Raw genomic sequence first — 12,469 nt, forward strand, 5'->3', positions numbered from 1 at the left:
TGTGCAATTTTCCTGTATCCCAACGTATCCAGTATGCAACAGATATTTTTTTTTTTTTTTGGGGGGGGGGGGGGGGGGGGATCTGCTGTGAGACATCTTGGACAGTCGGCATCGTTTTACTGTTCTACACATTTCTGGCACAGATAGTCAACGGGGAAGAGAACATTCTACTGCGATAGGAGCTCATCTGTTCCAGAGCCTTTAGCTGCCGTATAATTCGACACCATAATTTTTTTGTTGCTCCGGGAGGCGAAATCCGACGATGGGATCAGAGAAGACAGCTGAAGAACGAAGTATATTCTCCCGCTTCAATCAATCAGTACATACAAGAAGCAGTCAAATGGAAAGGAAACAGATGGAAAGAGTGAGTAAAGTGTTTTGTTTCAAAAGCAATCACCATAGCTGTTAATACTTTCATTCCACTGTGAGACACGACTACGGTGCAGAAGTTTCGCTGGAAAGCTCTTAACCCCATCCTCCACACAGTCCCGATCTCTCCCCATAGGATTTTCATATTTTTGGAACAACCCTGAAGAAAGACATTTGTGGCTGTCAATTTGCTTCGGGCGACGAGGTGCGCGGTGGGTACTATCTTGATTCCACAAGTAACCGCAAACATTTTTCCAGGAAGGTAGTGACCGTTTTGTATCCCAGTTAATGCATTACCGGTTTTGGTGATTACTTTGGAAATAACAAACAATTTACCGACTTTTGTTCCACCTATATCATTTTCATTTGACTGTCCATTATTTAAGACTAAAATCTTGATACCGTCTTAAAACAGAATATAAAACAATTTTTTTTGAAAAGTAGTCTTCTTGCACTTGGTGTGCCTTATAATCATTTTGACACACTGAGGCGCCATGCTGGCAGTTGGGTGTGTTCCTGCCTGCTTATCCTGAGGTGATTGGAAGGGCGTAAATTTTGCCCCCGACGAAGCTGCTGGCGGGCCTACAGTAGTGACTCACCAGACACGTTGTGTTGGTTGTGGTTGTAGGAGAGAGGCACGGAGTGCAGCGCGCGCGCCGACCAGCGCCGGTGGCGCGTCTCCTCGTCGTCCGTGCCGTCGCGGTCCACATCCTCCCCCAGGTAGTGCCGCTTCTCGTACCGGTCCAGGTACCTGCGCACAGCAACAGCCATCGTAGCACCAGTTACCAAAAACAACTCTCTCCAGCATGCCCACAAAAAACCACGATACTCCTTTTAAAAAAAACTCGTCTACTGTTAGCGCGCGCCGCTGCTAGGAACACGCACGTAGCGCCAATTTCCAATAATCATGTAGTCGTTTTCAGTTGTTGGGGTTATTTGGTTGAAGAGACCAAACTGCGAGGTCATAGGTGTCATCGGATTAGGGAAGGACGGGGAAGGAAGTCGGCCGTGCCCTACCAAAGGAACCATCCCGCCATCTGCCTGGAGCGATCTAGGGAAATCACGGATTGAATCGTCGTCCTGCCGAATGCGAGTCCAGTGTGCTAACCACTGCGCCACCTCGCTCGGTATAGTTTTCGGTCATTTCGATGCCAGTCAAGTTGCCTTCCTTCACAACTTTTCCGGAGTGAGGACACGCACTTCCGGGGCCCTGTGGAAAACGTGGACGATTACCACGCCCGTTTACGGATATACTTTTTGCGTATTATTTCGACAACATCCCGAGCAAACTTAGTTATATTATTCATAATAACTGACATGAAATAGTTTTACGATGGTGAGAGGTAGGAATATGAATTTCAATTCTCTGCCACGCGGATCCGGTTGTGTACGAACTGAGCTTACCAGCTACGTAAAAAATAATTATTGCACGTTCTGTTTCAACCTATTTTAGACAATGCAGCTGGCTATAAACTATCTGACATGATCAGGATTGCAGTAATCGTACAAGAACTAGAAGCTAAAATCATAAATGAACAAACAGATCGAAGCATACAAAAATAAATGGAGATATTGATATCACAAGAATATATAGACGGATTGATAGGGTTAAAGGGACCAACTGCGAGTCCTTCGGTTCCTTAATCTTTTGTGTGTAAGACCGGAAATAGTTACCAGAGAAAAAAGGCACAAAGACAAATCCCAATGGATTCGATCGTATCAGAGAATCAAGAAAGCCAAGAGACAGAAGCAGGTAGAAGTGTGAGAGGAGTATAAGGGTGAAGATGAGAGAGCTGACCCGCCCAGAAAGCAACTAGAGACCCCCAGAGCACGTTATGCGACCGGAAACACACACTCTGCATCCGACCGGTGCTACTACACCCTCCATTACCACAAGAAAAAATGCTACGCGGACAAGATAAATCTCATGAAAGAGGGCAATGAGAACGAGTCTGTCAACCAACACAGCTATAAAAGAAGAAGAAGAAGAAGAAGAAGAAGAAGAAGAAGATTTAAAAAGATGGGGTGGGCAGGAGACATGCCGGACCACCGTGCAAGGGCGGTCCCTGGGGTCAGAGCAGGCGACGCGTCACCCTTCCAATCAGTCAACTAATTTAGTCCACATCGTAGAGAGAAGTAAAAATCACTTTCACGGGAGAATCGCAAAACCAAGTCAGTGAGTTTGGTGTCGTCCGCTAGCACGTGAGGTAACATGTCAGCACGTTTAAGGTTTCGCTGCAAGGCGGGCAAATTTGGGCAGTCCTGTACGATGTGGTCACCGAGAGGCAGGCACCACACCGACGGTGAGGTGGACCCTCACGTCGGAGGAAGTGGTCACGGGTCACCCAAGTGTGGCAAATACGAAGCAAACACAGGACAGTAGTTCGCAATTTATGCAGTGAAACCACAGCACACCAATCCGCATTCCAGGCCTCTCACATCCGGTCCGGGGGCCCCCTTCTCCAAAGTTGGCATCATGCGTGTTTATTCCCTGGGTTCTCAACTTGACCTGGGCTCCATACAAAGGCGACCAACCGTCCAGCACAGTAGAGGTCACACAGGAGACCCTGGATAGTCACAAACAGTGGTAGCACTGGTCGACAGCCTGAAAACTAGTCTCTTAAGATTAAAAAAGACTCGCCAGTGCAAGAATAAAGTTGGCTGAGGGCTCAAGTAATGGCCACCAATTCTGCAGTGAATACACTGCATTCGTTGGGCAGGGACCGTAGTTCACTGTATCTTGCGTGTGTGAAGGCAAAGTCGGTTCGTCCATCAACCATTGAGACATCAGTGTATACCATGTCTGAGCCCAGAAATGCATCAAAAACGTTCAAGAACAGGTGGCGAAAAACCTCAGGTTCTATGGGGAAAAACCACAGAATTCTATTGAGTCTTTCGGTCCAAATGAGAGGACGAGACAGATCTGAGGACGGGGTACACACCGTAGGGGAACACGGGATTTCTCCCACACAAGGGGCGACAGTTGGGGAGACTGCATGCAAACAGCGATCGTGACTTCAGACCTCGGCCCCTGTTACGGGAGGTTTTTCTCCCTACCATGAGAAAGAGCACAGCTGTTCAGACGCTGAGGGCGCATCTAATGTGTATTGCATACTTGAGCAGCAGTTGTCGGAGCCTGATCTGTAAGGGAGGGACACCAGCCTCCGTCAGTAGGCTGTTCAAAGAGCTGGTCCAAAACGCAGGCGTCATAGGCCCCACAAAAATATACTGGGTCCAGCAACCACAATACCAGAAGGCGTGATGGGATTACAGTTTTGTAGAGCTGTAAAGTGTATACAGCAGTCTGCCCCCAGCTTGTGTTACTAAGGAAGCGAAGAGTACTTAAGTGTGACAAGTACGTTTATTTAAGTTCGCAAAGATGGAGAAGTCATGTGGATTGGCCATTGAATTCCAATACCAAAAAAAATGATAAGACTCCATCATATTGAGCATTTGGTCATTGTGGTACGCGTTCTGGACAGTACAATACCAACATAAGTGAATGACACATGTCTTGGAGGCGGAAAACCAGAAGCCATGGGTGAGAGCCCAGGACTGCACCTTTCGTATGGCACCCTGCAGTAGGCATTGAAAACCACCCCACAGTTGAGGAGCAATAGTAGTCAGCATACAGGGAGGGTAACACTGCAGACCCCACAGTTGAAATCCAATACAGAGCACTGGAGGACCCCATTCTCTTGTACATGGGGAGTACTGTGGGAAACACCAATTTGAACCCGGAAAGTACGGCAACACAGGAAATTCCAGACACAAATCTGGAGTTGGCGACAGAGACCTTACTCATGGAGAGTAACAAGTATGTGATGACGCCATGTAGTGTCGTAATCCCTATCCAAGTCGAAGAAAATGGTGATAAGATGTTGACACTGGGCAAAAGCTGACGAAATAGCAGACTCCTGGCAAAGCAAATTGTCAGCCTTGGCGAAAACTGCCCTGGGACAGAGCCAAAAGACCTCAAGACTCAAGGTAACAACACAGCTGTGTGGAAAATCACGCTATCAGGATCCTGTAGGGGTATGAAGAGACCAAGAAGGCAGGTCACGCCTCAGTTTCACGTGCTGTCATTGGTTGTGAAGAGACACCAACAACACTCATCTGTTCTGTGTAAGAGTGCATGGGGGCCATAGAACACAGCAGAAACGCTGCCTATCAGATTCTTCCTCTTTTTAAAAGACAACTTCTTGGCCTTCTTGTCCTTAGATGATATTCTGTGAGGGCTTGTCTGTCCTAGATTGTGGGACAGAGTCCACGTTCCCAAAGGGGTTGTGGGGGAAGCAGGAGGAGGAGGATCCCCAACCACCAGGGCAGCGGGTGTAGTTGGGCGCAACAAAGGCGAGATGTAGAAGACGCTGAGGGTGATGTCGATATCACTAAAGAGGACGACATCGTCATAGCAGTAGCATACATAGTTTTATATGTGTGGGGTGTAGGCAATTTTTTTCCTTCCTAGCCTCTTCATATGTGAGGCGTCGTCTGGTCAACATGGGGAATGGTGCTCCTCACAGCTGACACAGATGGGGGAGGGGCACACTGCCACTATCCCTAAAGATGGGACTGGAGTTGTAACGCAAATACATGTATCCAAATCACATGCATATGTATAAAACACGAGAAGGAGCATATACGGCTTGGCAGCACAGTGAAACAAGATCACCTTGACCTTCTCATGCATCGAGTCACCTACTCGTCATCAGCCTGTGAAAGGAGATCTCTGAAAAATTATACCTTGTGCCATATTCAGACTTTTTTGGGGAGTTCCAGAGACATGAGCATCACCAACTTGTCAAAGGTGAGCAGCCACCGTGACTAAAAAAAGGAGGCCACTTTAAGCACAAAACACATGAATAAATGGTGGTAGAACGCCCAAGAAGGTAATAAATTATCGACCAATAGGCAAAAGATCAACAAGAAGACTAAGAAGGAGGTGGAGAGATCAATTAGCAACTAATCACAGAGACGCCGATGAAGAGGACGTAACAGCAAACATTCCCAACCCTTTAAGAAAGAAAAGAAGCAGGATCATTTGACGGCTTTGGCAACAACACAGGAGACGCAAGGCAAACTTCACAATTCTATTGCTAAATTGATACTAATATCAGGCCCATTCAGGAGATTTTTTGAAAGGCACAAAGCGTCTATTCAACAACACTGCCGTCGAGAGTAAAAAAAAGTAAGTCTTTACGGCAATTCGCAAAGCAAGTCTTTACGGAATATCCTAACTATCTGTGCCGCGAGGCGATGGGAAACATTTTGTGGCACATTCAGGAATACAGTAGTGGAACTACTAACGTTAATTCATCTTTTTTTCCTTTTTTGTTAAATTCAGTTCCTGAAGACTGTAACGTCGTTTCCAGATTTCATTTTCATTTATTAGGCACCCGGTGAATGAACATAATATGGGGATGAACATACGAAAGAGCTGTTACGTTCGTGCACATAGGATGTAAGCGGATACAGAAGATCGTGTGTAGACAAAACTGAATCCCGCAAGTTTTCACACGAAAATGTATCCTCGAAACACTATGCAAGATGTGCAGCTTAACTAATAAATATCCTCGATATTTATTGCGCCAACATGGAGCGCCCATATTAAATGTCTACAATATTTCTTTCGTAGTTCTATGCTTAATCAAGTCACACAGAGAAACTATTCATCCCTTCCCCGTTAGTAGCGGGCGAACTGTGACGTGGCACCGCAAGTAGCAGTATTTTTACTGCCAAAAGCAGATCTTTTTTCCACCAAGGGTGACTACGTAGAGCGACAATACCAGACGGAGTAAGGAACGTGTAAGATCTAACGAACAATCCAGCGCCCAATATTGTACGAATAAAATAGCATATAAAGACTTTTTCATTAAGTGTGTTACGTTGTAAAATTGTAAATTTCGGTTCCTAATTTATTTTTTGTACGCTACCAGGTGTAAAACTATCCACTACAATTCGCAGTTTCATCATGCGGCGACTTACACTTCCTACATCTTAAAAAAATCAACAATGTGGCAGCTCAATTATGGTGGCTCATGGTTTGTTCGACAGAGAATTGGGTCAACATCATCGTTTCTCCATTCAGGCTATACGCCGCACTGTTGCCAAGTTTGAACGGGATTTCGCTATACACGACCAAAGGCCACAGAGAAGACGTTGCAAAGTGAGGATTGAGAACAATATCGCAGTATTTGCGGCCAATATTAGCGAAGAGCAGAATATGTCAGTTTCAATACCATCTTAACAGTTGCGGCTGTCCTAGACACCAACTTGGCGAATCTTGCGAAATGATTTGGGCCTACATCCATATACAGTTCTATTGATTCAAGAGTTGAAGCCAAACGATCACACATTGCGTAGCGAGTTTGCTGATTGGACCGTACAGCAGTTGGAAACTGATCCTGATTTCTGTGGAAAAATCACCTCATACCAGGCAACTTTCTGTCTTCGTGGCTTCGTCGATACGTAAAACTGTCCTTATTGGAACGAGAACCCACAACTATTGTACAAGGTGCCATTGCATTAAGAAAAACTCAGTGTGCTGTGATTAATCGCGTGGCGTCGTTATTGGAGATTAATCCTTTCGAGATGACGAGAGGAGAACCGTAATCTTCAACGGCAACCGCTGGAGATATACGTTATGCGAATTTCTGTGGCCAGAACTTGCCACAGATACTGAAAACTTGTGGTTCCGGCACGATTGCGCTACATGTCACACAGCTGATTTATTCTATGCTCGATTTGCTGAGGCAGAAGTTTGGCGACCGAGTCGGCTCAAGAAATAGATTTGTTAATCAGTCGCCACCGTCGTGTCATTAAACACTCATGGATTTTTTTTCTCTTTGGGGCAACATCAAAGCCCGGGTTTACATTGATAAACCACAAACCTTGCCACACTTGGAGGCAAACGCTCGTCGAATTATCGGACACAACTCCATTAATGTTGGGCATAGTCATTAACAATTGCAGCCATTAGTGTGCGTCATTGTGTTCGCAGCTGTGGTGGACATTCGAACGAGGCGTTGTTCTCAGCATAAATGGGATGTCTAAGCTTCAAAATAAAGCATAATTTATCACTATTATGGAAGGTGCTGTAGTTTAGAAGAGTTGAATTCTCGAGCACACACTCGTCAGGCCTTGTTTTGTTCCTTTATCCTCCCTCTCAATAACGTACAAAGAACCACCCTGCATTGAGGTGAATCAACACGAGATTTTATTTATCCAACTTATGTTCTTAACGAGGCAGTAAGTAGGAGCAAGTATTTTTAACCTTTTGTATTCGAGATTATATAAAGACGGTAAGTAAGGAGTGAATGCTTCCGATACGAGATGAGCGTGTGTCATACTTTTACCACATCAAAGATGTTTGTCTCTAATCACCTGAACATGTCATCCCGAACGGCAACTTTCGAAGATTTCTCATGCTTTCAGCAGCATCAATGTGAGCGTGTTAACTAGTTGCGTCAACAAACAGGAAAGCTGTGCCACGTTAGTACAGCAACACTAAACATTTCGCACTAGAGACAGCTTCTACATTTTTCTTCTTTCCTCCTGGATCAAGCAAAAATAAACTAAAAAAAAATCACACCAGAAGTGTTATCTAAAGAACAGACTTTTGACACACACACACACACACACACACACACACACACACACACACACACACACACACACACACACACACAAGGAAGTCGGTGGAAACAGTGACTACAGTAAAATACCTAGGAGTACCTATCCGGTGCGATCGGAAGTGAAATGAGCACATAAAACAATTAGTAGGAAAAGCATGTCTCAGACTGAGATTCTCAAAAAGAGTCTTAAGGATATTTAATTCATCCACGAAAGAAGTGGCTTACAAAAGAGTTCCACCGATTCCTGAATACTGTACATCAGTCTGGGACCCTTATGGGGTTGGTTTAATGGAATACATAGAAAGAAAAAAAAATCAACGACGAGCGGTACGTTTCGTAACGGAATCGGTTAGTCGACGCCGTAAGGTGACTTGCCGATTATCTACACTCCTGGAAATTGAAATAAGAACACCGTGAATTCATTGTCCCAGGAAGGGGAAACTTTATTGACACATTCTTGGGGTCAGATACATCACATGATCACACTGACAGAACCACAGGCACAGACACAGGCAACAGAACATGCACAATGTCGGCACTAGTACAGTGTATATCCACCTTTCGCAGCAATGCAGGCCGCTATTCTCCCATGGAGACGATCGTAGAGATGCTGGATGTAGTCCTGTGGAACGACTTGCCATGCCATTTCCACCTGGCGCCTCAGTTGGACAAGCGTTCGTGCTGGACGTGCAGACCACGTGAGACGACGCTTCATCCAGTCCCAAACATGCTCAATGGGGGACAGATCCGGAGATCTTGCCGGCCAGGGTAGTTGACTTACACCTTCTAGAGCACGTTGAGTGGCACGGGATACATGCGGACGTGCATTGTCCTGTTGGAACAGCAAGTTCCCTTGCCGGTCTAGGAATGGTAGAACGATGGGTTCGATGACGGTTTGGATGTACCGTGCACTATTCAGTGTCCCCTCGACGATCACCAGAGGTGTACGGCCAGTGTAGGAGATCGCGCCCCACACCATGATGCCGGGTGTTGGGCCTGTGAGCCTCGGTCGTATGCAGTCCTGATTGTGGCGCTCACCTGCACGGCGCCAAACACGCATACGACCATCATTGGCACCAATGCAGAAGCGACTCTCATCGCTGAAGACGACACGTCTCCATTCGTCCCTCCATTCACGCCTGTCGCGACACCACTGGAAGCGGGCTGCACGATGTTGGGGCGTGAGCGGAAGACGGCCTAACGGTGTGCGGGACCGTAGCCCAGCTTCATGGAGACGGTTGCGAATGGTCCTCGCCGATACCCCAGGAGCAACAGTGTCCCTAATTTGCTGGGAAGTGGCGGTGCGGTCCCCTACGGCACTGCCTACGATCCTACGGTATTGGCGTGCATCCGTGCGTCACTGCGGTCCGGTCCCAGGTCGACGGGCACGTGCACCTTCCGCCGACCAATGGCGACAACATCGATGTACTGTGGAGACCTCACGCCCCACATGTTGAGCAATTCGGCGGTACGTCCACCCGGCCTCCCGCATGCCCACTATACGCCCTCGCTCAAAGTCCGTCAACTGCACGTACGGTTCACGTCCACGCTGTCGCGGCATGCTACCAGTGTTAAAGACTGCGATGGAGCTCCGTATGCCACGGCAAACTGGCTCACACTGACGGCGGCGGTACACAAATGCTGCGCAGCTAGCGCCATTCGACGGCCAACACCGCGGTTCCTGGTGTGTCCGCTGTGCAGTGCGTGTGATCATTGCTTGTACAGCCCTCTGGCAGTGTCCGGAGCAAGTATGGTGGGTCTGACACACCGGTGTCAATGCGTTCTTTTTTCGATTTCCAGGAGTGTATGTACATGTAGATGTTGGGGACTACTGTAGCTTCTCGGTCTAGGCTCCCTAGCCTATGCTATGTCACCGTCACAGAACTGTATCGAGCATGAACTTCGCAGCAACTATTCCTGCTCGGCTAGTGTTCAAGCACTGCATGTTACGGTTTACACAGACAAATAGACAACCAATAGTATACACTTGCTTTGGTGTGTAATTGTAGCGAAATACCTTCTGCATTTATCGAACGTTAGGGTTTCCTGGGTCAAAGCAGTCCTGGAATCCTAACATGTCAAAACCACAAGAGATGGAGGGCAATACGCCGTAAGATGCAGCTTTTGATATTTTCAAAGACACAGTTATTAAGTCACAAACGTTTCATGACACCTTTTATGTTTTATTTTCCCATAAACAGGTAATATCTAATCAACAGCAGAATTCCCTCTGGTGTTGCTATAATTTGGGCCGTACGGGTTCAAAAGCATTTTTGGAAAAAAAAAAAACCAACCACCACAAAAGTCCAGTAACTTCAAGAGACTTATCAATAACTTGCTATGCCGCTTCAAGAACACACACACTGTCCTTTCCTCATTTTTACAGTACCGTTACTAGTAGGTTGTCGGCAATAAGACGGCGTTCCAAAACATCTCAAAGGTGTTTTATAGGATTCGTGTCAGGACTCTGTGCAGGCAAATCCATTACAGCGATGTTATTGTCGTGTAACTACTCCATCACAGGCCGTGCATTATGGACAGGTGCTCGATCGTGTTGAAAGATGCAATCGCCATCCTTGAATTGCTCTTCAACAGTGGGAAGCAAGAAGATGCTTAAAACATCACGAAGCCTGCGGTGTGATAGTACCACACAGAACAACAAGGAACAAGGAGTGCAAAGCCCTCTTCATGATAAACATGACCACACCTTAACACCACCGCCTCCGAATTTTGCTGTTGGCACTACACACGCGGGCAGATGACGTTCACCGAGCATTCGCCATATACACACCCTGCCATCCGATCGCCACATTGTGTACCGTGATTAGTTACTCCACACCATGTTTTTCCACTGCTCAAACGTCCAATCTTTACGCTCTTTACCCCAAGCGAGGCGTCATTTTGACATTTACCGGCGTGATGTGTGGCTCATGAACAGCCACTCGACCATGAAATCACAGTTTTCTCACCTCCCACCTAATTGTCACAGTACTTGTAGTGGAGCCTCGTGCAGTTTGCAATTACTGTGTGATGGTCTGGCTCAAATGGCCCTGAGCACTATGGGACTCAAGATCTGAGATCATCAGGCCCCTAGAACTCAGAACTACTTAAACCTAACTAACCTAAGGACATCACACACATCTATGCCAGTGATGGTCTGGATATACACTCCTGGAAATTGAAATAAGAACACCGTGAATTCATTGTCCCAGGAAGGGGAAACTTTATTGGCACATTCCTGGGGTCAGATACATCACATGATCACACTGACAGAACCACAGGCACATAGACACAGGCAACAGAGCATGCACAATGTCGGCACTAGTACAGTGTATATCCACCTTTTGCAGCAATGCAGGCTGCTATTCTCCCATGGAGACGGATCGTAGAGATGCTGGATGTAGTCCTGTGGAACGGCTTGCCATGCCATTTCCACCTGGCGCCTCAGTTGGACCAGCGTTCGTGCTGGACGTGCAGACCGCGTGAGACGGCGCTTCATCCAGTCCCAAACATGCTCAATGGGGGACAGATCCCGAGATCTTGCTGGCCAGGGTAGTTGACTTACACCTTCTAGAGCACGTTGGGTGGCACGGGATACATGCGGACGTGCATTGTCCTGTTGGAACAGCAAGTTCCCTTGCCGGTCTAGGAATGGTAGAACGATGGGTTCGATGACGGTTTGGATGTACCGTGCACTATTCAGTATCCCCTCGACGATCACCAGAGGTGTACGGCCAGTGTAGGAGATCGCTCCCCACACCATGATGCCGGGTGTTGGCCCTGTGTGCCTCGGTCGTATGCAGTCCTGATTGTGGCGCTCACCTGCACGGCGCCAAACACGCATACGACCATCATTGGCACCAAGGCAGAAGCGACTCTCATAGCTGAAGACGACACGTCTCCATTCGTCCCACCATTCACGCCTGTCGCGACACCACTGGAGGCGGGCTGCACGATGTTGGGGCGTGAGCGGAAGACGGCCTAACGGTGTGCGGGACCGTAGCCCAGCTTCATGGAGACGGTTGCGAATGGTCCTCGCCGATACCCCAGGAGCAACAGTGTCCCTAATTTGCTGGGAAGTGGCGGTGCGGTTCCCTACGGCACTGCGTAGGATCCTACGGTCTTGGCGTGCATCTGTGCGTCGCTGCGGTCCGGTCCCAGGTCGACGGGCACGTGCACCTTCCGCCGACCACTGGCGACAACATCGATGTACTGTGGAGACCTCACGCCCCACGTGTTGAGCAATTCGGCGGTACGTCCACCCGGCCTCCCGCATGCCCACTATACGCCCTCGCTCAAAGTCCGTCAACTGCACATACGGACCACGTCCACGCTGTCGCGGCATGCTACCAGTGTTAGACTGTGATGGAGCTCCGTATGCCACGGCAAACTGGCTGACACTGACGGCGGCGGTGCACAAATGCTGCGCAGCTAGCGCTATTCGACGGCCAACACCGCGGTTC

General features: G+C 47.8%; 1 protein-coding gene across 32 annotated transcripts in view; it reads right to left on the minus strand.

Moving 5' to 3' along the window:
- The window catches only part of LOC126282130 (AT-rich interactive domain-containing protein 2-like), a 287,639-nt gene that overhangs the window by 151,725 nt on the left and 123,445 nt on the right, over positions 1-12,469 (minus strand). For all 32 annotated transcript variants that reach the window (XM_049981624.1, XM_049981612.1, XM_049981603.1 and 29 more), the window contains exon 4: positions 969-1,120. In XM_049981624.1, coding sequence (XP_049837581.1) covers positions 969-1,120 — 152 coding nt within the window. The remainder of the gene's footprint in view (positions 1-968; positions 1,121-12,469) is intronic.

This window comes from Schistocerca gregaria, chromosome 7, assembly GCF_023897955.1.
Source record: "Schistocerca gregaria isolate iqSchGreg1 chromosome 7, iqSchGreg1.2, whole genome shotgun sequence".
NCBI lineage: Eukaryota > Metazoa > Arthropoda > Insecta > Orthoptera > Acrididae > Schistocerca > Schistocerca gregaria.